Source organism: Corvus brachyrhynchos, unplaced genomic scaffold (assembly GCF_000691975.1).
Source record: "Corvus brachyrhynchos isolate BGI_N302 unplaced genomic scaffold, ASM69197v1 scaffold597, whole genome shotgun sequence".
NCBI classification, from domain to species: Eukaryota; Metazoa; Chordata; class Aves; order Passeriformes; family Corvidae; genus Corvus; species Corvus brachyrhynchos.
In genome coordinates, this window is record NW_008239000.1 from 580,819 (window position 1) to 605,086 (window position 24,268).

A 24,268-nucleotide genomic window follows, 5' to 3' on the forward strand; every position below is an offset into this window, starting at 1 on the left:
GTAGGGAATGTTCTGCAAGTGTTTTTTAAGAATTCCCTATAGGAAACTTGCTGTGTTCTGAGAGGGGGCAGAGGTGCATTTTTCTGACTCATTCCAAAGCGCACTTCCCGGGTGCTTACCTTGGCATGGCGTGTGATTGAAGGAAGGGAATTGTATCAGCACGATGTGTGGCGTTCAAGGAATGTCGGTGATTTTTCTCCTGGGGGAAGAAAACCTCGGCTGTCATTGCGGCAGCACCGACCGCGCCTCAAGCCCTGCCTCAGCGCCTCCAACCCACATCTATGGGCCAAGCTCTTTTCCTGTTAGCTGCCAGATGGATCCACAGCTTGGTGAGGAAACACTCCATTCCTGTCTCTCCTCCAAAGTATTTGGGTGCGAACAGGACCCATTTCCCAGGAGTTCCCCCACCTTTTGGGCTTGACACTTACCTTGGATCTACACCCCTCAGTTACCCCGCGCTCCCACTGTCGCACCCAAAGTCCTTGGGAGAAACAGGGTGGCTTGTGGCCTGGACTAGCTTCTCTCCCCCAACCCTATGGGAAGCGTGCTTTCTGGGAATAAGAGTCCCATTCCCGCTCTTGCTGCAGGAGAGCTGATGTTAGTGGTACTATCAGGAATATACTCTGGATGGCAGAGTTGTATTCAAGCACAATCCCACACTGGTGCTGATTTTTTTTTCATTCCAGTGGCCTGGTAAATTTTAGTTTTTATTTTGCATTGTTTCTAATTAAAAACCAGCAAATAAAATACTGGATTATAAAAATGCATAAATACACTAACCAACTACAGCTCAGCTCATGGGTGATTTACCCTGTTCTATCTCCAAGGGCATTCCCACAAATGGGTTGATGGCAGAATTACCTTTTCCTGAACTATTTTAGCCCTTAAGATGTTGGAAAAAAGGCATCTGATCCTAAAATCCTGAGCAACAATATTTAGGATGCAATTTGGTTTTAGTACATCAGGAACGTACAAAAAACACAGAATGAGGAGGATGTGTGGCTGCCTGAGGCTGATTTTGGATGATGCGCTGACATCAGCAAAACATTGAGGATATCCAAACAGCCAAGAAAATGTCTCCTTTCCAATGGTTTTGTTTTATAATCCCAATCTCTAAGTGTTCCTGTATCTAAAACCCACGGGGTAACGCTTAGCATTCCCTGAGGCCTCTGTATGCTACCTAAAGGAAGGGGACCTGGCTCCCAGCTCTTCAGCCCTACGGACAAATTAAGGATCTAAAGATCTCAGGGTTTAGGTCCTGTTCCTAGGAAGCACTAGCCTGGCAGCAGCACTGATTTATTACTTCAGTTTGTATTTCTCCCCTCCCCCCTCAGAAGAAAAGAGCATATGACACCCTTAGTACGTTAAAAAGTCATCCCAAAGGCAAAATCACCAAGGTCAGCCGTGATTCCTCACTTAAAAGAGGAAAATGTAAAATGGGAATGACTGAAAATAAAGATTAAATTCATCAATTATAGCTATTAACATGAGAAATTAAAACCAAAAAGAAGAGCACAAATCACCCTAGAAGGGAAATATGTTAATGGCCAACTGATCTCTGCCTGTGCAGCTTAATGACACAAATAATTAATTACTCTGTTAAATGCTGATTTTTGCAACTGCTTGGCACCTAAGGGAACAAACAGTGACAGGACAGCGCTGCAAATCCAGAACACCAGGCTCAGAGGAAAAAAATAAATCCCACCATCAGCAGGTTAACACCAAGGGAGAGAGGGAGAGGAAAGGAAGAGAGAGTGGGTGGCCGGGAGGCCTGTGAGGAGCTGGAGAAAAGCACTTAAACTGGAGGCACCAGAAGGAACAACACTGATTTTGTAACCAGCAAGAAAAAAAAAAAAAAAAAGCTCACAAAAGCAAAATCTGTCATAAAGCAGGGGCCTGGAAATTAAAAAGGAGAGGAAAAAAAAAAAGAACAAGAGAAAAGTACTTCTCAAGTAAAAGGAAAGATTAAAAAATAAAAAATATCACTCTAAATATACAGAGATATATTTTTGTAGTGCAAGTCAGAGTCAAGCAGGCATGCAAGAGCTTAGTTCTACTCACTGTCGGCAGGTTTGCTATCACTTAGGAAAGGTTCCTGCTCCATGATGTCCATTGGTATTTTAATACTTGGGACTTTTTCTGAGTAGGGGCAGTCAGACTGTGAAAGAAACGTGTAAAAGGTCTTAGAATATTCCCCGTGCTCTCTCTCTTTATCGTCTCCCACACATTAAAATTATCCTTCACATAGTTCTGTAAGAACGAGGAAAAGAAAAGAAGAAAAAAGAGAAAAGCATCCTCCAGCTTAGTTGCCTGATGGATTCCACTGGTTCCCCACTGCACCCCACTTCCCTTCATCCCTCATACTCCGAAAATAAAACAGACTGAAAGAATAATCTTGTGGAATTGTAACTTGCAATAAATCTTCCCTCTTCCCACCCCATCGTCTTCTAAGACACGATCCCATTCTGCCTGGAGTCAGCTGCAGGAAATAGAGATGGAAAATGCATTTGTGGGTGGACACAGCAGGGCACTGGCTGCTGGAAAAGCTCATCCAAACCCTTTATCCTGCTGGGATTTTTGTAAAAGCCCTTGGTTGTTCCCAATTGCTCTACAGGGCCCAGATATGACATGGCAGAGGTTCCTTACATCAGACTGGCTCAGATCTCTCTTTAATGCAAGTGGAGTCAAACCCAATCTCAGTTACACCTCTGGTTCATCAATTCCAGAGCCCTTGGAAGAATTCTGTAACCCTGGCCCAGCCAGAGAAACAGCAACCAGGTCAGGATGAGGGAAAAGCCGGGGTTGGGTACCAGCAGAATTTTACACCCCACTGCCTTCTGTCACCCACCTGTTTCTGCTTAACTGGAGGTGCTTGGAATTGTTTTGCTCTTTTAAAAATAAAGGGAACTCCTCATAGGCAGGGAAAGGCTGATACTGCCTGACTTGGCCAAAGCAAGAAAAGTGGGATTTGCCAGAAGTGTTGGGACATCTTTGTTCCTGAAGAGAACCAGACCCACAACACCAGGGCGGAGGGAGGAGACCTTTCAGTCAGGGCAGGAAAACACTAAAGAGGCCAGAGAATGGCTCTCCTTGGATTGTTATTCTTATTTTTAATTTGTTTTTTAACATAACTGATATCCAGTGCCTTATTTCATACTCCAACAGCAAGATGTTTCCTCAGGACTATTTTTATGAGGCTCAGGGACAAGCGAAACTCAAATAAAGCACAAGCAACACCCAGCAGTTCCCTTGGCTGAACTCGGATCCATATATTGCCCCCCGAATCCCACAGGATTAACTCTGGGGGGTGGATATTTCTGGAAGGGAAAGTGTGAATGTAATCCAACCAGTAATGCCCAGTGCTGTATGTTCAGGAAGCTGGTAAAAGCAAGTGCTGAAAAAAAACCAACAAGAGTTAAGAACCAGTATTTTGCATAAAATCTCTTACCCATTAGGTTAATTACTGTACCTGGAATTCAGGAAAAGCCTGGGAAGAGAGGAAGTATCTTAAAACATACTGGAGAGAGGGGACCCATGGCTCGGGATAAGATGCTGCTGGATTCACACCAGTCAAGAGGAGGGGACGGAGTAAAACCTTTGCTGACTACTCAGGAGGGCCTCTTTTAATCTCATTTTGGTTTGCTCAGAGGTGCTAAAGATAACCCTCGCCCTGGGAACTGGAGGAATGATGGGACAGGGCTGCTTGCTGAACTTAGTCTGAACTAAAAGCCAATCCTCTGAGCTGTTTTTCCCACTGCACTAAAATGGGATTCTTTTCCAGCTTCAGGCGACCTTACCTCTCCCTACACCCCAGGAAAGGCCCTTCTTCATGGACGTGAGCAGAAGTGACGCCATGCTTAGAACTCACCACAGAGTGGCTTTAGCACTTCAATGCAAATTTAAAGGATTTGAGTTAGAGCTGAGAAGGAGAATATGTAAAAGCACCAGGACTACATTTCTTCTTTTTATATATAGAGAAGGAAAGAGAACAGTCAAAGGCACATGGGTCTGGTCTAGCCGGGTCACTTTTCACTATTTAGGGCATGCTGCCCCCTGAGGTAGGACCAGAGTGTACTGCAGAGGGCACGGATGCTCGGGAAACACTTAGGTGATGAGGTTTACCAACACAAAGCAGTTTTTCCTGCAATATGACAAATCACATCTATTTTGTGCTTTCCAAAAGAGCCATTACAAAAATATTTAAAAAAAAAAACCAGAAGGACCTGAGCTGCTGGTGAAAAGCATTCTCCTCCTAAAATGCAAGAGACAACGAAGGGGAGAAAGGCGCAGGAGGGAAGCTGGAGGAGGCAGGGTCATGAGAGGCATTCTAGCAAGGGGCATGACATCTCAGCAGGTACCTGGTGCTCTTGGAAAGTGCGATTTCATTCCTGGCAATGCACAAACCACCCACCACAGGCTGGAAAAGGGAAGGCAGTGTAGAAAATAAGTTTTCTTTGGGACCCATTTGCTGCAGCAGCAAAAGACTGAGCTGTCAGCTCCCCAGGTAGCTGGAAAATGTCCAGCCTGCAGCACTGGGCAGGGCATGGAACATGCTGGGGGTTAGCTACTGGAAGCTAACCCCGGCAGCTACCTAGGAAGGAGGAATATGACAAGAGCAGGAAGCTCCTTACATCATCATTGTCACTGTCCATACTGCCCTTCTTCTTTTTCTTCTTCTTCTCATCCTCTTTCTTCTTCTTGTCCTTTTCTGGAATGACGTCGTCAAGAAAGCTTAAGTCATGCTGGGAAAAGAGGTAGTCCATGGCTTTTCTGACTGCCACCAGGGCCAAGATCTGCAAAGGCAGAGAGGCATTCCCAGTCACATTTTACCTTTCATTTGGAACACTGCATTCCTCTCAGTTCTGCTTCTAAGCCCATACTCTTGAATTCTGGCTGTAAATGAACATACAGAGAAGGTGGTGAACACCTGGGACATCTCTGTCAGCTTGAAAGGTTGTGCTGTGACTGCCTCATGTCAGAAAAAAACAGAAGCAGTGGACACAAAACAGTATCATAATCACTGAGTAATCCTGTATTACTAAACAATAAATAGAAAAAACCGAGCACTTGCATTTACTTTTGGAGGCAGGTTCACAGGACAGCCTGAGTAATAAAACCTTGACTTACTTCTCACCATTTGCCCAGCTGAGCTCTGAAGAAATCAGACAAGTGCCAATCCATGCTCCCAGAGTTTGCAGAATAAAGTTTACTGGGATTGTGGCAGCAGGAAACTGGAGGAAAAGCTTGTTCTGTGCAAGACTGCAATGAAAGCACTGGGAAAAAGGAAGGCACATGTCTGAAATGGGTGTTTACATGGACGCTGGGTCTGACCCCCCCAGCAGAGGCCACTGGGATCCCACATAGGCTTTGCTAATGGCTACATCCACAGGCTGGAAGCTGTAACCCATTCCCAACAGGCTGCCTTCAAGGAAAACTTTGTCCCAAGCAATGATGATCCGCAGCACAAACAATTCCTAGGAAAAGATCTCAAGCATTCACTTGTGCAACTTAAGACGCAGTTACGGACGTGAGGAATTACTCAGGGTGGAAAGATGCCATGCAGACACTCGTGATCATCCCACTATGAATTACTGTGTTGAAAATGCCTTTCCTCCAAATAAACAGGGAGTTGGGCAAACCCTCACAAACTGGAAGTCTGTATTTTTTTTTGCTCATGAGTGCAGAAAATTGAGCTTTTGCCATCACATCCAGCTCCATCAAAGCTGTGGCTGTGCCTTCCCCGAGTCTGCACCATTCTAACAAACTTTGGCAGCCTTGGGTTTCACTCAGATTCTAATATGGGCAAAGAGATTTTAGATTCAGCTTCCAAAATCAGTGCAACACAGCCATGGAATTGCGATGGAATGCCACATCAGTGGGAATTACTACTAATTTTTAACATCTTTTACAGGAGCATGTGTCCCAGCAGGAACACTTGGAGGATTTTTTTACTTGCATCATCTTTTCTCATTTCACCATCTTGTTCTGTATCTGGGTTCTGCCCTCCCTCCTTCTCTCCCTTGAATAAGCACTGCAGCTCCTACCTGCCCCCACAACTGATATTTTACTTGTCCATAAACCTGAAATTAGGTGACCTGGGGCCACGATTTATTCAGGAGTTTCATAAAGCTTTGTCTTTGCAGAAGTCTGACCCATCTCCAAGCCAGAGAGTGCCTAACTGTGTCTATAGGTCTAGTTCTAATATGAATAATCACCCACTGATGGTAAACAACATTAGTGTCTTTTTACTTGAGTTCAAGGAAAAGAGACATTCCCTTTCCCTCCCTCTGGCACCCCTCTTAGCACTGAGCCTCCTTCTTGGTTTTGTCAATTTGTGCTATTTAAAAGCCAGGGAGACATTTTGTATCTGGTAGTTAGTGTGGACTAAAACAGGAAAACTATGTCACTCTCCTTGGTTCGTGCAGCTCAAGGAGAAACCACGGCAAACCTCACCTTGGCAGCCACGAATGGTCAACACTAACTACACCATCCTGGGAAAAAATTAACTTTCCAGGCTCGTTTTCCTCCAGACGATTTATGTAAAGGCAGCCACAGCCACACTGACCCCGTGCAGTGCTCTGTGAGTGCCATGAGTGGAGCTCTGAGCCAGAGATTCGCCAGGGAGAGGTTGGATTTACACACTTACAGGAGTGTACAAGCAAGGAAGGAGCAGGCTGTGGTGCAAGTGAGGGATGTGAAGGAGTGTGGGGGTATACTTACAGCTTTTTACCGGCTAGGCTAGTAGTTTAATGCCTTAAGAAAGCCTCAAGCAGCCTAGAGGTAGCACGGGCAATCTAGCATTTCAGTAGCTCTAAAAGCGGCAAAATGGTAGCTGCAAATCTAATACCACCAGCAGAAGCAAAGAGGGAGAATTATAGCTCTTAGCTTGCCTAATTTCCCACAATTAGAAGCTTTCAAAAGAAACAGAAGCACACAGATGGTGCCAGAAAGAGTTGCAAAGCCAAAAGAGGGCAGGTCCCCCCTTGGTCCTCTCTTTTATTCGGAGAAGGGGAAAGGGGAGGACTGGGGGCGGAGCCGGGGTGACCGGCAAATCAGACCCTGCTAAAGAGTTTGAGTTACATTTGGTTTTGCCCGCGCTTGGAACAAAGGGGTTCAGCTTGGGGAGGGGGAGGGGAAGCTCGGAGCAGGCAGCAACAAAGAAGAGCATCACCTACCATGACAGGGAATATGATAGCGGCCACAGTGGATTTGAGGATCCAGAGGAGGGCCAGGCACACCACCTGCAGGAAGGTGAAGAGGTGTACCCGGCGCAGCGGGACGTGACGCAGGTAGATAAAGTCAGGCTGGTGTTTTAGAGGCATCAAGAGCAGCTTCAGACGATCCATGAACTGGAAAGGAAAATAAAGGGGATGGTGAAATGAAACCCAGGATGCACAAAGAAGAGAAAACAAAATGAATGCCTAAACCAGGGTCAGCATCACACTCTGGGGTATTTTTACTGTCCTCCTGTTCCCTGCTCCTGCCAAGGGAAGACATTCAGCCTTCAGGAGCAATGCTTTTGTTTTCCCCAAATAAATTGGGAGCAGAGGTCAACAGAGGCGAGGGCAGACACTGCACTGCCAGCGAACAGAAGAGCACCTCACCGAAGAGCAAGGAAGACGGGCAGCTTTCCCAGCAGTGTCCCTTTGCCCTATGCTGGACCGGATGGACTTGGGAGTTAAACCAAAATGGGGATTTCTCAAAGAGTAAAAAACACTCTTGATCCCAGTCCCCCCACCACCTGGGTCGGGAGCAGGGGAAATCCCCTACAGGAGAGCCAGCCCGGGGCCCAGCAGGACAATCCCCTCGTTGTCCCCTGCCGGAGCGCGGGCTCACTGCCCACCTGCCTGGACCAGACGGACCCCGCACCAATGAATGGAAGCTGGAGCTGTTTTACAGAACACCCGAGGGAATTCTGGGGCTCACAGAACAGGCAGTCCCTTCCCCTTAGGGCACAACCCAGCACGAAAAAGAAAAGCCACAATTAACAGGGTGCCAGAAAGCAACAAAACCGCGTCCAGCCTCCTTGGGCCAGCTACAGGCACTGGGCATGAGAATGGCTCCTTACGTAAGATTTCCTCAATGACAAAATGAGGGGCTTGGCTTCCCCTCCCTGGAGAACAATGTCCCTGCTCATTAGCATTGAGGAATGACCCTGCTGCCATAAATCATCCTCCTTGTTTGCCTTCAGTGGCAGAGGACCCAAACCACCCTGGGAGTGAGCCTGAGCTGGGGCAGAAGCCTGCAGAATCCTGGAATGGTTTGGGTTGGAGGAGATCCTAAGGGGATCCTCTTGTTCCACCCCCTTGCCATGGGTAGGGACACCTTGCACTAGACCAGGTTGCTCCAAGCCCTGTCCTGTTTGCCAAAGATGGACCCAGGCCTTCACAAAGCAGCCCCTGGCACTGACAAGTGCCCACTTGGCCACTCTCCCTTGGTCTCCCATCTCAGGACACCCAGGCTGTGGCAAAGTTTGTCAACAGCTGCCACCCTCCATGGGTTTCCTGGGAAGGAAGAGGAGGCAGTGAAGGGGAAGGGGAAAGCTGGAGGGTTGTGGAAGAAGCCCTGTGCTGGTTGATGACTCACCTGCACGCCGTTGAGGGATGCAACTCCCATGTAGAGGAAGACACCATAGAGCACAGGCATGGGAATGAACTGTGGGAGGAAGAGCATGAGAGACCAGGTGAACAACCTCCCCATATGCCATGCACCGCTAACACACGGTGGGACAACACTCCCAGCCTGTCATCAATTCAAACTGCACCCATGAGTGGACAACACAGAGGAATGAAGCGATACAAATAATAAAGCAAAATAAAGGCAAATAAGCAATAAATCCTTCTGCTGTGTTTTGAGAGACACAAGGACATTTGTGCAATCACACTCTCCCACTTCACCAGGACTTGGACATCTTGTCAAGAACCAGAGGGAACGATGCCAGTCACTCAGCAAGTTGAGCAGCAGGTGGGCAAATGTATTCCAGTGAGCTTCAAACTACCTTTCACCTCTGATTTGTGGAAGCAGAAGGCAGAGAAGAAAAGATGGCAGCATGGTCCTGTAGTTTGTGGTATACCCAGTTTTCCCAGATAACAAGTGACAGAGCAAGAGGAAACGGACTCAAGTTGCGCCAGGGGAGGTTTAGGTGGGATGTTAGCAAAAACTCCTTCATAGAAAGGGTTCTCAAGCCCTGGCACAGGCTTTCCAGGGCAGTGCTGGAGTCACCATCTCTGGAGGAATTTAAAGGCAGGGTAAATGTAGCACCTGGGGACATGGTTTAGTGGTGACTTTGGCAGTGCTGGTGGGACTGGGTGATCTTAGAGAGCTTTTCCAGTTGAAACAATCCTGTGACTCCAGGTCCAGTCCAGCTCAGTAAGCCATGCAAATCCATGCAGAAAGGCTGTTCTTTGGAGTCCCACCTCAGCGACAACAGTCATGCCAAGCCAATCTCTGCCTGCTCCGTCTCTTGCACACATTAATCCATAACTACTCCCAAATACAGGACTGTGACTTCCCTTCTTCGTTGCCAGGATGCGTCCTTTCAAACATCGCTTTCTGCTCCCTCAAAGTGCTAAGTGCTGCCCATTCCTCCACACTGGGCACATCTCCCCGCGGGAGTGAAGAAGGTGCAGGGGAACACCAGACAGGCTCCCCAGAATGAGCCTCTGTCCCTCAACACAGAAGTGGGCAGCCAGCCTGGCAGGACAGGAACAGGGATGCTTGGAACAAACCACAGGCAGGAGCTGAATAATGGCCTTTGCAGGATTTCCTGGAGCCCAGGGAGGATGGGATGAGCTCCAAAGGATAGCCCCTCGTGCAGTGCCAGGTGGCTGCCACTGAATGGCAGCCACAGCCAGGCCACAGCGCCCACTGTTCCCAGCACTTCTGTGCTGGGAACCCTCCCCTTCCTACCTCTGCACAGAGATCGTTGAAGAGGCAAGTAACACAGCAGCTATCCAGTGTTTTAGCATATTCCCCATCACCTTATTCATCATTTCCAGCAGGCATTTCCCCTGGGGGCACATGATCACCAAAGTCACCCGGCCACATGCTGTCCAAAGCCTCCCTGCCTGCATTTTTCCTTCCTTCCCGAGTCTCACTGCCCATCACCTCCTGTGAGCTTGTTAACTGCTAACTCATCCTTCTCTGGGATTTATTTCTTCCTTCGAGTAAGCCACACTGATCTTTCCCATTCGAAGGCAAATGCTTTTTCTGCAGCGTGGGGTCTGCCAACACCATTGTGCGAGGGACGGGGACCCAGCGTGTGGTTCACAAAGCTGTGGGTGACCACGGGATTCAAAACCCTCACTGGATCTGAGGGATGAAACAAGACATGACAGTAGCTCCAGTAAGCAAGAGCTGAGCTTCCTAGCTCATTTTCACTGCTCTCTTCTCCTCCCCTTTTATTTATTTCCATGGGTTTTTCTTAAAAGTAAGAAAAATGTCTGAATATTATTTCACCATTCCATGACGATTAATCCTGTGGATCATCCCGAGGTGAAACATCAGTACATTATCCTGCAGAGCAGCAACCAGTGCTGTCATTTCAGAAGACTTTCCCTTGGCCAAGTTTTCCCTAACGATGCGGGTATTGGCTTTGGTGCTCCGAGCAAAGCTGCTGCAGGCCAACAGGCTTAGAACTGTATTTATAGGAAAGTGCCTAGCAGGGCCAAGGGTGTTTCTGTGGAGATCTGCCTGGGCTGAGCAGAAACACCAGCAACTTCCGAAACCAGCACAGCCACCGCAAAGCCCTCAGAAAACAAAGCTGGGATTATTCTGTGGATTGCCTGGTTTATTGAATTTGGGATTGCCAGCGTTCAATTCGCCGCTGGCAGGAGAGGACTGAAATGTTCTGCAATGTCTTTAGCAGTGCAGCTCTCTCCAGCAGGACCCTGCCACTGGAATTTGCTAAAGGTCCTGAAATCCTGCCAGGTCCTTCCCACTGGCACGTGGGCCAGGAGCGTGCTGACTTATCCCCAGGCGTCCTCCAGCAAGGATCTTCCCCACACATTGTCTTAGGGGAAGCCCAGACAAATAATTAATGACCGAAGCAATAACAGGGGAAGTAACAGACCCCAGTGGAATAGAGGAAGAGGGATCTTGCAGGGAAAGGTTACATAAAGTAAAAACCAGGATTATCACAATCAGGCATTAAAGGCACAGAAATGCCTGTTTGTGTGGAGGTGGAAGCTGTTACCCAAGACACTAAAATTCGAGCTAAACAACCTTAGAAATGAAGAACAGCAACACAGTGGCTCGGAAATCCACTGTCTCCACTCTCTCCACAGGCAGCATTGCTGCTCCCTACCTGTCTCCTACCCTCAGGCTCATATCTCACTGTGCCTCACAGTCCCTGTGGTTTCCAAAAACTCATCTGCAGCCTCCAGAAATGCTCCTCCAGACACCCATCTGCTCTGTCCCGCAGTTACGGCGCACGGTGCCACTGGTCTGACATCTTCTGCTCATGCCATCGGCCTACGGATCCATGGATAAGGGCTCCTGCAGCTGACATCTCCTGCTGGACAGTACGTGCATGCTTGGCACCACGTCCATCACTATCCCCGGAGAAGGCAACATCCTCCACAAGACAGGGATAAGCAGGTTTTCCAGTTTCCTTCTACAATCTGATGATCCACTAAGGATGCATTTCTCTGTGGCTACATGCCAACACATTTCTGGTCTTGGAAAATAGTAACCTACCTAGATCCATTGGTCCATCAGCAGCACATCTGTCCACAGCCTTGGCTAACCTCACAGGAAAAAAACGGTTCAGGAGATGAAGAAATGCCATTTAATTGCACTGCTTCCTCCAGAAACATGTTTTCCATACTCTGAGCTTTATCCACAATATGTTTTCCATAAAACACAGGCCCAGTAGAGGTATAAAAAAAACCATAAAAGAAAAGGGAACTTAACTTTATGCAAACATGGAAAAATAATCTTAAAAGGAAAAAACCCACAGTGCCCAAGAACCCCAGCCCTGAATAGTGACCCCTGGTCTAGCACACTACAAACATATTGGTTTTTCCTTCCAAAAGTTTTGGATTTAAGCTTTCAAAGAACTGTCAACAGTCTTTACCTTCAGGATGGGAGCCATGAAGACAGACACTCCAGTCAGGATGAAAACGATGACTCCGGTGACTCTCTGCTCCCTGAAACAACATCACTGAGTCAGGACCACAGGTACTTAATGCCAGCTGAAATCCCCAAAACCCATTTTTGCAGCCACATTTTTCAGCCACCAGCATCAGGCAGATGGCTGGATCCTGACCAAGCCCGGCAGACCTCTGTTTTAAACTCCCAGATCGTTTTGTTACACTGTTTGGGGATCAACACAGCGTTGCAACTGAGCAGGGGGAGCGTGTTTACAAGTTAAACATTACAAACCATCCAACAGCACTCCCAGCTCCCTGCACAGCCGTACTCAGAGCATGCAGAGAGGCAATAAATCATCAGCTCTCCACACTGAGATCAGTAACAGGTTGTGAGCCCTGCCCAGAGCACTCCAGCAGCCGGATAAATCATTCAGACCTTCACAGGGTGCTGAACATGTGCCTTCAGCAGCACCCACAGGGCTTCCCACATCCAAAAATACCTCGGCCGGTAGTATTTCAGAACACTGAAAGTCAGGCCATAAAATTTCTATTTAGTTGCCTAAACAAGCAGCCTGATTCCAGGAGTAATCCCATCGGAGGCACTTCAGACCACTTAATTAAGGCAACCAAACACAGGAAAAAACGCTTCATTAAGTAGAGCTGGTTGCACTAGGTATGGCAGATTTGTATGTTTGACCACTACATTTGCTAAAGAATGCTTAATTTCTCTGGTTAGAGAAATCTGCAGGAAATTTATTTCCTTTAACACAGGAACACTGCATCTGATGTGCCAAATAAACTTTGGAGGAATCACATGGGGGCTTGCTCAAGGAATTTTCTTTGAAAATAGAGAGAAAGCAGCACAAAATTCTTTGTACAAAAGGATTTTGCAGGCAAACAAGGTAATTCAGTGTTCCTGGTTGGACATACCTCACTCCCAAAAACTTGGGCTGTTCTCCAGGGGCTGAAGTCTCCGTCTCCATCTTCAAGCTGTCGATGTGAGCGATGGAGATGACAGTAGCAGCCACGTACCAGGGCAGCCCCATAAAGGAGCAGACAATCATCAGAATGGCCACCCAGAACAAATCCAGATGATATCCAGCACCTTTCTGTGGAGGGAGACAAACAACCTTCAGCCTAATTATTCCAAATGCCTACAGAGCAGGGCAGAGGCACACCAGACAGGCAGCATTTCTTTCTGCAACATCCAGGCCAGCAGAGCCAAACACCAGATATACATCGGATCTTGTGAACAGCATAAGGACGCACCTCCCTCAGGACCCAACCCCAGGCTCCTCCAGGAGTGCAACTAGAACAGCTAAAGCCTCATTCTCTACCCAAAGGAGAAAGTTGCCCTCATCCTTGATTCCTTTTCAAACACCTCTGATCCTCCATTTTTAAAATCCTTTAATGAAATCAAACAGGAAATCCAGTGGTCACAAGTGCCAAGAGAAGAAGTGAAGAAACAAAAGAGCCACCAAGAAAAGGGATCTTCAGAAAAACAGCGGACAAACCTCTAAGGTTTGCTATTTTAAAACAGATTAACCTTTTTTTAATCCCATTCAATTTGATTTTATTGGAAAAAACAAATGATGTAGGCCTAGGATGACCCAGGAGGGAGAGCAATCTAGCTTCTTTGAATAGTCTTCACTGTTTTCCTCACACATGTGCTGCTTACCTTGGCTGGCTGGTGGCACCGGGATGGGCACCCAGCAACACCCTGCCAACACTTTTAGCAAAGGATGAGCAGAAAAAAAAATGCCTTTTTCCTACAGCAGATCTTGCACATGGAAGTGTTTTTTGGTGTGGAACAACAGGATGGGGCTTGTGAGCCCTCAGTTCCACAAAATACCATGCTCACACCATAACAAAGGAAGCAGGGAATACTTTTTTTATATCAAACAGTACTTTGCTGGAGTGTTTATAACTTTGTTACTAAAAAAGTATAGCCAGTGCTGACAGCAAAACCACACTCAGTGGTTCATAAGCTGCAGAGACGAGGGGCCTCTTCTTCATGAGGGAAGAACAGCGAATATTTTCTTAAGAGTGTTTAAGAAAATGCTATGTCTGCTTAGTTAGCTGCAGGAGACAGACCTAAAACTGATCAGCCATCTCTGAGGAACACGAGGGCCCAGATATTGAATTTATCTGCCCAGATCCAGGTGGCAAGCAGGGATGTTCTAAGGGGGTTTTTTATACTATCAGCCAGCAGTCATCACTGTATACAAGAAACCTTTCCCATTCCCTGGTACTTCAACTGTCTCCTCTCCAGGTTGGGCTCCAGATGGTCTTAAATTACACATTACTTGTCTAAAGTTTACAGCGACCACATGAATTGAAACATCCTCCTCTTTTCCAAGCAGAAGCTCCCTTCCTATTTCCAGTAGCTCTCTGGATAACTGATGAAGCAGGTATCTAAATAATGAACCACTATTACCTCTGTTTTGAGGGAGTCATTACTCCCACAGGTCAGACCACTTGAAATGTGCCCTGTTAGCAGGAAGGGAGAGTCTTCTTTTACAGGAATTTAATATTTTTCAATAGAACTGACCGTGCAGGGAAAGAAAAAAAAACCCTACAGGCATGAAAAACTGCATAGCACTGGTCTGGAAAGTTTATTTTAAAAACATGACTACATCTTAGGCTGTTATGTGTCAGCTCTTCTTTAAATAACATCCAACTGGGGCTATGCCCTTGGTATGTCCCAAATCCCTCCAGCTTATTGCCCGCATTTGACAGCACCGTGCAGCTTTGGCCACAAAGCCATTTTTCCTGCTTAGAAACAGCAGCCAGTGACAGGGAATAGGCTTGCGTCCACAAGGGAGGAAGGTGGCAGGAGGGAAAGCCCCTGGACGTGCTCAGGCACAAGGCACACCCACCTTAAGCTTGTGCTCCTTCCTGTTGACGATGACAGCAGTGATCTGCTGGTCCATGAAGATGAGGATGGTCACCAGCAGGGCAGGGATGGCCGCTGCCAGGTACACCCACCACGGGTTTCCTCCAAAGGGTGGGATAAACCAACCCCTCTCAGGACTGGTTGGCTTTGAAGGGCAAGGAGAAGAAAGCTTGCGTTAGAGGCGCAGTACAGGGGTGATGACGTCCCAAAACCAGCTTTGCTTCCAGCAATGGAGCTCCAGGGAGACACTTCAGATTTGTCACAGTTTCATCCTTCCTATTAACACCAATCAAAGGTTCCAAGTATGGAGGCAGAATTTAGGAGATAAATCAGCCAACCAAAATGATGCTAACAAAAACCATCCTAACCCTAAACCCTCTGAGTAAACCGGCCCTTTCCAGACCACTGACTACATTCCCATTCTGAGGGCAAGTCATTCCATACAGGGCAGGTGTGAGGGAAAAGGAACCTCTTCCAAAGGCCAGCAAACAAGCTCACAACAACATACCTTGAATTCACTTGGCACAATTAGTTTTGGTGTGTCCACACCAACCAGGGCATCTATTCCACAGAAAATCAAAATGGACAGGATAATGGCAAAGTCACTGATGAGCTTCCGGGCCTGAAAGAGAAGGTGATATCATAACCACAGGAGTTAGCACCACGAAACACCATTTCACCCACGCTTTAGTGTCTACATGAGAAACTCCCTGGCAAGACAAGCTCATCGATACTTCTCCCACAAAGACACCCACCGTCATGTCCAGTGTCATTTGCCACCCATGCCTTGGTACTTTACTGTGTTCTCTGAAAGCCTAAATGGAAGCACAAAAACAACACAAGCTTCCACAAATGAGATCCTCTGAATGACTGGCAGAGGTTACACTGTTTGCTGTTCAAGTAATAAATCAAACCAAGCAGACAGGAAAACAAACCAGGCTTCTCAGCTAAATCCCTAAGACTGCAGCTCTCCTGAAGTCGCTGGAATACAACAACTTAAAGCTGCCACTGATCAGACCCCAGAATTTAACCAGACAGGAGCCACCATGCTAGCCTGGAACTGTGTGAGCTTTCCAGAACTGTTGTTCCTTCCAGGTTTCCTGGGTTCACAGGGTTACAGATAAATTGAGCTGCATTCCAGCCCGGCTGGAATGTGTTTCCTTTTTATTAAAAATAAGACAGGTTCAACTGTAACACAGTGGAACAGTAAACATCCATGCAGGATAAATCCCTGTGTGTCAGAATGCCAGAAACAGGGCGGTCTCAGAGAGAAATGGCTTTGGCACACACAGGAAGCGCTGGCTCGCACGCCTGGCCTGGGAGCCTCACTGGGGACAAAACAAGCAGATGCACCTGAGACGTGCCTGTAAGCTTGCAAGGGTCACCTTCAGCACCTTTAGGATCCCTGCCACATTACCCAAACAGGTTATGGCTCCCCTTGGCTCTTCTGCTGCCTTACCTGTGCCCTCCAGAAGCACTGGGAGCAATCGCAGGCATACCTTTGTTAACCAGATCCAACAAACAGTTGCACTTTTATCCCAACCAGTGCAACCTGGCTTCCCTGCAGAGCATCCCTCCCTGTGTGTAGGACAGCTACTCCAAAGGAAGGCTGACCTGTGCCCTCGGCAAGACTGATGAGGTGACAGGAGATACTCACAGTGGTGGGAAAGTAGCGACTGGTCTTGAATTTCTTCAGGGCCATGGAGCAGGTGTAAGTGCCAAAGAAGAGGATGAAAGACATGAGGGTGATGTCAGGGACATAGTCACAGTTGTTGCCCACAAGTTGTCCCCCATACTTCAAGCACTCCTTGGCTGTCAGAGCTGCCCAGTCAATGGTGGTGTTGTCCTGCAGAAAAAGAGGGAATGTTTCCATAAGGCTGTGTATACTCTGCCCGTGTTGGGACAGGACTGGTGACAGAGCATCTGAGAGGAACAGGGAGGCATCATGCAGAGGCTAAAAATCATGGATTCATAGAACAGTTTGGGGGAGACCATTTTCCTGCTGGTGTCTGACTAAAAGGGGTTGTTAGTCTGTGTCTTAACTTCCTTCCCCCACACACGAATGTGATCCGTCAAGCTCCACTTCTTTCTCCTCATTATCCAGAGCTTGCTAGCAGAGTGGCACCGCGAGACACTGCAGTCCATGTGATCCCTGCCTTCCCAAGGGGAACTCACCAGCTCGGAAGAGGGAGACACCAGCTCAAAGTCTGACAGCACCATTGTCCTGTTAAGTAATGAGCTATTAACTGCAAGAGAAAAGAAAAAAGGGAATATGGTGAGCAGGATGCAGGAAACAGTTAGGAAGGAGAGCGAATTCCCATTATTAAATAATTTCTTGACTCTGTCAAGCTGTATGCCACCTCTTTGCTCCAGTAAAGTGAGTCACAAGTGTTTCAGAGAGACTCAAAAGCCTCAATCATCAATCACTCACAAAAAGGAAAAAGAAAAGGTTAAGTGAAACATAACCCAAAACCAACTGGGATTATATTTTGAGTTTGTGGTGAAAAAAAACCCACAAAAAACCAGACAGACAATGTAACATTTCATAGCTTTCCAATATTTTTCTAATGATTTCTGGATTACATTAAATACCCACAGAACACTCCTAATGATTAATTTCAAATGCAAGCACAACGCCAAACATATCCAGAAAAGCAAAATGCATTTCAGTGTCCAGCATAAACACAGTTTTGAATTCAAAGAAAGAAAAAAGACAGCAAGCAATTGACATCAACAGGATGGGGATAATTTCTTTGAAAGAAGAGGCAGCATTCCCTGTGGCTTCTGCAGCATTAGGAATCATGGATTTGAAATTTCATTTAGAAATGCGATCCTTCCTGCAAATGGGCTCGTGGGCCCTGTCCTCATGGCTTACCAAGGTTTTGCATAAATAAACTTTTTTCACTTGGATGTCTGGAGAGCCACAAGTGTTTCAATGGGAAGTGGAGACTTCCAATTTGGCACTGACCATTCCCATCGTCCTAGCTTCAAAAAGGAAACCACTCTGCCATTCCAGTGGAGGCAGAACCAGACCAGCTCGCCAAGATCCTCTGCTTAACAGGGAGGCAGGCACCCAGCTCCCAGGGAACCAGCTCCTGACACCTGCAAGGAGCAGCCAGCAGCTTTTCCTGTTGGACAGGTGTGCTGAGATAACCTGCAGTTTACTTTGGGCACAGATCAAGTTTCTTACTCACTCCCCATTGTTTGTGGGATCCTAGGAGTGGTCCCTGCTTCCCTAATGGTACAGCCAGTGTCCCTCTGTTAGGATTTGGGTTTTGTAACCCTTTGTTCCCAGAACCATAGGTACACTGGCTCTATCTGCCATGCAGCCCACGCTCCAGAGATAGGCCGCCCTGTGGATACACTTTCCTGCTGCTTAGCAAGGAATTGTTTGTGCTTTCCCTCTCATCCATGCAACCAGGAGGTGGGAACCACCCACATTTGGGTAACACCTTGAATAAATCCAGCTCCTGAAATGGCGGTGACCTGAGCTCCATGGCAGTGACCTGAGCTCCATGGCAGTGACCCGGCCACCACTTCTGCCCCTTCGTGGAATTCTTGGAGGAATGCCATTTGGAACTGACAGCCACAGGGATGCAAGGAGACGCAGGTGCAAAAACAGCTTCTCCACTGGTTGAGATGCTCTCTGGAGGAGTCCCAAGAAGGCTGGCTACACTGACATTCCAGTTGGGGTGTAGGGTGAAATTTACCTCTCAGCTTCCTGAGACTAAGATAGGGTATCTGAAGACAACCGATAAAGAAGGAATAATCTACCCATTATCTGGGCTGCAGCGGAAAGGAAAAGGAGAGCAAAGGCCACCTCCTACCTACAAACTGGGGAGGTAATGAGCACTCCCTTACCTGGATCTAGTGGTTTACAGGCACAAGAGTAATGCGTGATATAGTCCACCTTGAACTCGGAGTTGATGGGATAATGATCTGCCAGCTTGATCATCTTCTTGAAAGCATCATAAATGAAGATGAAGCTGATCAGGGAGGAAAATCCTTCTTCGGTGAAGCGGGTGAAATACTTGACCAGGAAGCTGGCGTCGGTGGCAACGAGAACGAGACACTGGAAGGCTGACCAGAGGCCGATCCAGAGGCGGAACTCCAGGTAGTCAAAATCGTTGTCCCTGCAACAAGACAAGGGTGGCAAGAAAGGAAAACATTGGGTTAGATAAGATCAGGAAGTACAAAGCAGATGTTACATGGAACGAAGCTGAGTCAGGGGAAGTTGAGATTGGGCATAAAGGAAAGATCATCTCCCAGAGGGTGGCTAGGCACTGGAACAGTCTCCCCAGGGAAGCGGTCACGGCACCTAACCTGACAGAGTTCAAGGAGCATCTGGACAGTGCTCTTAGTCATATGGCTTAGTTTTAGGTAGTCCTGCCAGGTGCAGAGAGTTGGACTTGTTGATCTTTATGGGTCCTTTCCAACCTGGGATATTCTATGATTCTATGACGAACCCTGGTGCGGGGAATGACAGGGTGTGGAGAACCATGGAGCCAGCTGCATCATTCCATCCTGGGAATGATGGCCCCTTGTTTGCTGCTTGAGGCTGAGGTGCTGTGCTGGCGCAGAGTCCCAAGGTGGGCTTTCAGGAGTGAAAAAATGCCAAAAGGGAATACTGAAGCAGCTAAGGACCTGCCAGGAAGGCCATTGCCTGTTCTGGGGAAGGAAGCAAGAGGTGGTGGAACTGGCTCTTGCAGGCTCAGCCAGCTGTAACTCTCTGAAAGCCAGAAGCCCTGACCTGGAAGAGGGCAAGGAGCAAGTAAGAAACAAAGTGATTTAGAAAAAGAGAAGGGAAAAAAAAAAAATACAAGACCCCAGTGACAACTCTGAAATATCCGGAGTCAGTGCCTGAGGGGGCAGGAGCTCCCATCCATCTGAAGGCAGCTGGAAGAAACCCAGGTACACTGACTCCACATCACTGAAGAACTTCAGAAATTTTAGACTGTATTATTTTGGCTTTTACCCCTCAAATTCCTGCAGCGTTTCTGAAGCTGACAGAGCAAGTGGAAAAGCACCATGTCCTGTAGGATTGGTCCCCGGTGCCAGCACCACGGAGCACCTGAGACCAGACACACGGCTGGGTCTGCGAGGCGCTTTTAGGGATCTCTTTAGGCACACACACAGAGTCACACTTTAAATGAGTCAGGAGATGGGAAATTTTTCTAATTTTGCTCCTAGCAGGGAACAGCATGTTGAGAATATGAACAACCACAAATGCATTACTGAAAAATCACAGTACTTAGTTCCAATTTCCTTGTAAGAAAGGCCTCCTTTGAAAACTCCTGCCTTTCTGCTCTGGCAGGTTGTTAGGACAATGGCTTTTATAACCACCACCTCCTCCTCCTCAGGTTAAAAATAACCACCTTCTCCCTCCCAAAACAGTACAAAGTGCTTTTCCATCTTGCTGTTTCCCTGCTGCGTGTGGCGCCTGGGCTTTGTCATGCCCGCCAGATGCCAACAGGTGCAGCGTGTCCATTCCTGACTCATTTATTCCAGATGAAGGAAGAAAAGAAAGGTGCCCCCCTCTCTTGCTCCGCTGCAGAACTCTCACCCTTTGGCAGCTTCCAGTTTCCCTCCTTGGGACAATCTAATCTTCTAGCCCCCATCCCTCCCTACATGTAGGAACACAAGTCCTGCACAACCTGCCATGCTGAGAACATGGGCCACAAGGGATTTGGGGCGTATTCTGTGTAACCCAAAACGCTCTCCTTGCAAAACGCCAGCCGAAGGATCACCAGCCCCATGGGTAAAATCATCCATGACACTGCTGATCCCTTTAGGGATTCCAGTGTATTTTCTTGGTACTGCCCATGCAGGAATGGTAAATGAGCATACCTAACAAAATGGGCTCTCTTTAGCTCTGGCTGTCAGCTGTCAACAACATGGAGGGAGCAGAACCTCTTTATACCAGTTAAACGGAAAAAAAACCCCAAGTGCTTTTAAATGCAGGAAAGCTCCACCACAGAATTCTGGGGGGCTGTTTTCTACCACAGACACTTTTGCTTTCATAAATAATAGTGATTATTTCAAAGGATTACTGATTTAAGGACAAATTTTTGGCAACCTTGAGACCCATGGGATTTTGTTAGTGAAGAGCAGGATTCATTACTTTGCTCCTATGGGAGTCAGGGAAGTAGTGATTGGGAGAAGCAGCACACTCTAACTAGAGGAAATTCCTCACGAAGGACTGGCCAAGGTTTTTTTTCCAGCAGGCCCCACGGACACAGGCAACCACACACTGGGCAGCACCCTGGGATAGCGTGCCGGGAAAATCCCTGATGTGATTGCACTGGATCTCAACAAGGAACGAGATGTTTCATTTTGTGCACTAAATCCCCTCCTTCCCCACCAGCAGGCAGCTCATTCCCTGGCTGGCGTTTCCTTCGTGTGGGACATTCTTGCCCTCCGCCCTCTCCCGCCACATACTCACTTGCTGAAATTGAAGAGGAGCCGCTCAAAGACCAGGACAGGCCCTGTGCTGCTCAAAATGGTGAGGGGCTGACCAGCCAAAAGGCAAAATATGGCGCCGGTGACAGCCGTGCCCAGGAAGCTCTCCAACACGCCCTGCGGAGACACGGCAGAGGGGTCACTCCTGCGGGATAACCCTCTCGACATGAGTGGTTCTGTCGTGACCGCGTGCTGCAAGTCCCTGTGCCCATGGCCACGGGGAGAGCACCCTCTGCCTCCCCTGCAGCTCACACCAAGATGTTGGCTGGTCCCACACAATCTGGAGCACTCGGGATAACCACACATGCTGAGCAGCTGGCAATTAATGGCACATGCCAATCCTCCCTTCCACCTATGCTGCAGGGACAGGGCTGCAGCTTTCCTGACTTGTCAGGAGTAGTGCAAGAACTGAAATCCAGTTTTGTGTCTCTCTTCCTTGGAAAGACATGAGTTAGTGTTTACACTGAGGAAAGTAAAAGGCTGGCTGCCTTTGGGGGACTTGTAAGGATGAGCCCAATACTCCCAAGGCAAGGAGCAGCCTTCACATGGCTGATCCCCTCCACTCCTCTTGTATTACTCATGGAGAGGGCCCTCATGGGCAGAGCATCTGGAATCTCTTTTCCCTGCATTCTTCCACATGTCTGTAGCTAAGAATAGTGTCTTTTCTCAGAAACATAAAACTCAGGAGCAAGCTATGAAGGAAGTGCTGGCCGGGGCAGCTCCCAGGACGGGAAGCAGGGATGGGCCATGCTCAGTGCCTGCCCCAGCAGCAGCCACATCACTGTTTAAAACAAACAAGACACGGGAACTGTGATATAGTAGCCCCAAAAATACTGTGTTCTGGGGGGATTTTTGCTGCTTGATAGTAAGCGTTCATGAGACTTTTGGCCACAATAAATTGATTCTCAGTTTGAACTAAATTTGGAATCAATTTTCCCTCTCCTCCTCTAATTTAAGGACTGCACCTCACGCAGAGCAGACAGGCTTTGCTCTGCTACCCCATGACAGTCCAGTGTTGCTCACTGGTGGGTCCTGGAGGCCCCTCCATTCCTGACTTCCACACGTTTCAGAAAAGGCAAACTGTACAGGAGAGAGGGGAGCTGGGCGCTGCACAGGCTGCTGGATCTTACGCTAGCCTGTAATGCATCACACGGGAGTGCATGGGTCCAGATACGTGCCCTCATTTCCTATGCTCAACTTAATTAAACCTGCATAAATTAATAACTCAGTCATTGTCATTATGAGTTTAATTATTGCTAGGAGATTTGATGTGGCCAAACCGAATCGGTCTAAACACAACCTCCTACTTTTCCTATTGTTCCACTAGAGCAGAGCACCTACAGCACTGTTAATACAGAATCCCTTCTCTTTAGCCTGAGCTAAGCCATTGATGCAGCCCATCCGTGGATATGTGTCTGGTTCTTGGCATGTGACCTCCCACTAGTACAAAAGTCATCTTTCTAAAGACCTGACATTTCTCTCCTGTATCATATTTCCTAGTTTACTGATTTTCCTATTAATTTTAGGATTTTCTTTTCACCAGAGAGGCGCAAGCCCAGGTATTGTAGGAGTCAGGCAGAGGATTCAGACTTAACAAACATAATTGGACTAAAATGGTACAGCTGACAGCAGATCAGAGGAACTTCTCTCCACAGAAGGAGCAAAGACCTTCTCTGTCTCCTGGGCCTGCTTTTAATTATCATTTAAGGGAACTGCTGTACAATTTGTCAAAGGACAGCCACAGCAGCAGAGAAAGCACTGAAAACACAGGACACCTCCATAATTCTACCAAGAATTCCAGCTTTGCCGGTGCCCAAACACTGCTCCGACTGGACAGCAAAAGGCAAATGCTGTATTTGCTGGTTCTGGAAAGCTCTTGCTCACCTGCATGTTCTCTGTAGCATCCCCAAGCAATCCCCCAAAAGTGATGGCATTGGTGACAGTGGCCAGGTAGATGAAGAGGATGGCTGAGAGCGCCTGGATATTTAAAGCGTCGTAGAAGTCGCTGGCGAAGAACGGTGCTTTCCTCTTGATGTCTTTGATCAAGCCCCCACAGAATCTGCAAGGACAAGCGAGAGGAGACTCACACAAGATGTTTCACAGTGGAAGTCACCATGCTAAGTCATCAGAGACACTGCCAGCAATTATTATCTCAAAGTAGTGAGATCACCACATTACAAACAGTCTTATCACAGCTGTGGCAGTCCAGGGATCTCAGAGAGAATGTTGTAAGGAAAGATATCGCAAATATGTGATGCAGCTGGAAAGAGACAAATTTCAGGACTACAAGCCACGCTTCTGCTGAAACAGACCACTACAGTTTGCATTTCAGGAAGCTCATCTGCTGTTTTTTTACTCCCAAATATATTAGTTGATGTAATAAAATAGATTAACTCTGGTCTAAATCCCTGCCTGAATTTCTCCACACAGTAGACACCATGGCTGGGCGAGACAAACAACCTGCTGCATGGAAAAATGGTTCACATTGTGAACCAGCAAAAGAACTAGAAGTAAAAATACAAGGGAAATACTCTTGGAAAACAAAATAACTCACTTGCAGACATCCTTTTCTGTATGTTCACAGACAAGACAGTATTTAACTCTTATAAACTCCACGTGCCTCTGACACTGTCAGCATGCAAAAATGTTTGCTTAGCCTCTTGTTCCCCCGCTCACAGCTCGCCACCTATACCAGGTCTGCTCAGACACTGCAGCAGACAGGCACATGCCACCTTCTGACCCCAAATCAGGACACTCCACTGCCTTGTACACACCAATGTGGTGTGAAGACTTTCAGACTTTTCTCCTAGAATTTAAACTA

General features: G+C 47.5%; 1 protein-coding gene across 11 annotated transcripts in view; it reads right to left on the bottom strand.

Moving 5' to 3' along the window:
- Positions 1-24,268, bottom strand: part of SLC4A4 (solute carrier family 4 member 4) — a 149,196-nt gene that overhangs the window by 5,380 nt on the left and 119,548 nt on the right. For 7 of the 11 annotated variants that reach the window (XR_001863532.1, XM_017738982.1, XM_017738984.1 and 4 more), the window contains 13 exons: positions 23,332-23,506; positions 21,431-21,564; positions 18,850-19,121; positions 17,164-17,234; positions 16,646-16,834; positions 15,497-15,610; positions 14,972-15,133; positions 13,023-13,201; positions 12,077-12,149; positions 8,587-8,655; positions 7,176-7,349; positions 4,632-4,793; positions 120-199 (listed from right to left, as the gene is read on the bottom strand). Coding sequence is in view for 10 of the 11 variants with exons in the window: in XM_017738982.1 (XP_017594471.1) it covers positions 120-199; positions 4,632-4,793; positions 7,176-7,349; positions 8,587-8,655; positions 12,077-12,149; positions 13,023-13,201; positions 14,972-15,133; positions 15,497-15,610; positions 16,646-16,834; positions 17,164-17,234; positions 18,850-19,121; positions 21,431-21,564; positions 23,332-23,506 (1,854 nt within the window). In the remaining variant the exon portion in view is untranslated. Of the gene's footprint in view, positions 1-119; positions 200-2,061; positions 2,159-4,631; positions 4,794-7,175; positions 7,350-8,586; positions 8,656-12,076; positions 12,150-13,022; positions 13,202-14,971; positions 15,134-15,496; positions 15,611-16,645; positions 16,835-17,163; positions 17,235-18,849; positions 19,122-21,430; positions 21,565-23,331; positions 23,507-24,268 lie in introns of all 11 variants that reach the window. The other 4 variants (XM_008637399.2, XM_017738985.1, XM_017738978.1 and 1 more) reach the window with 1 other exon arrangement.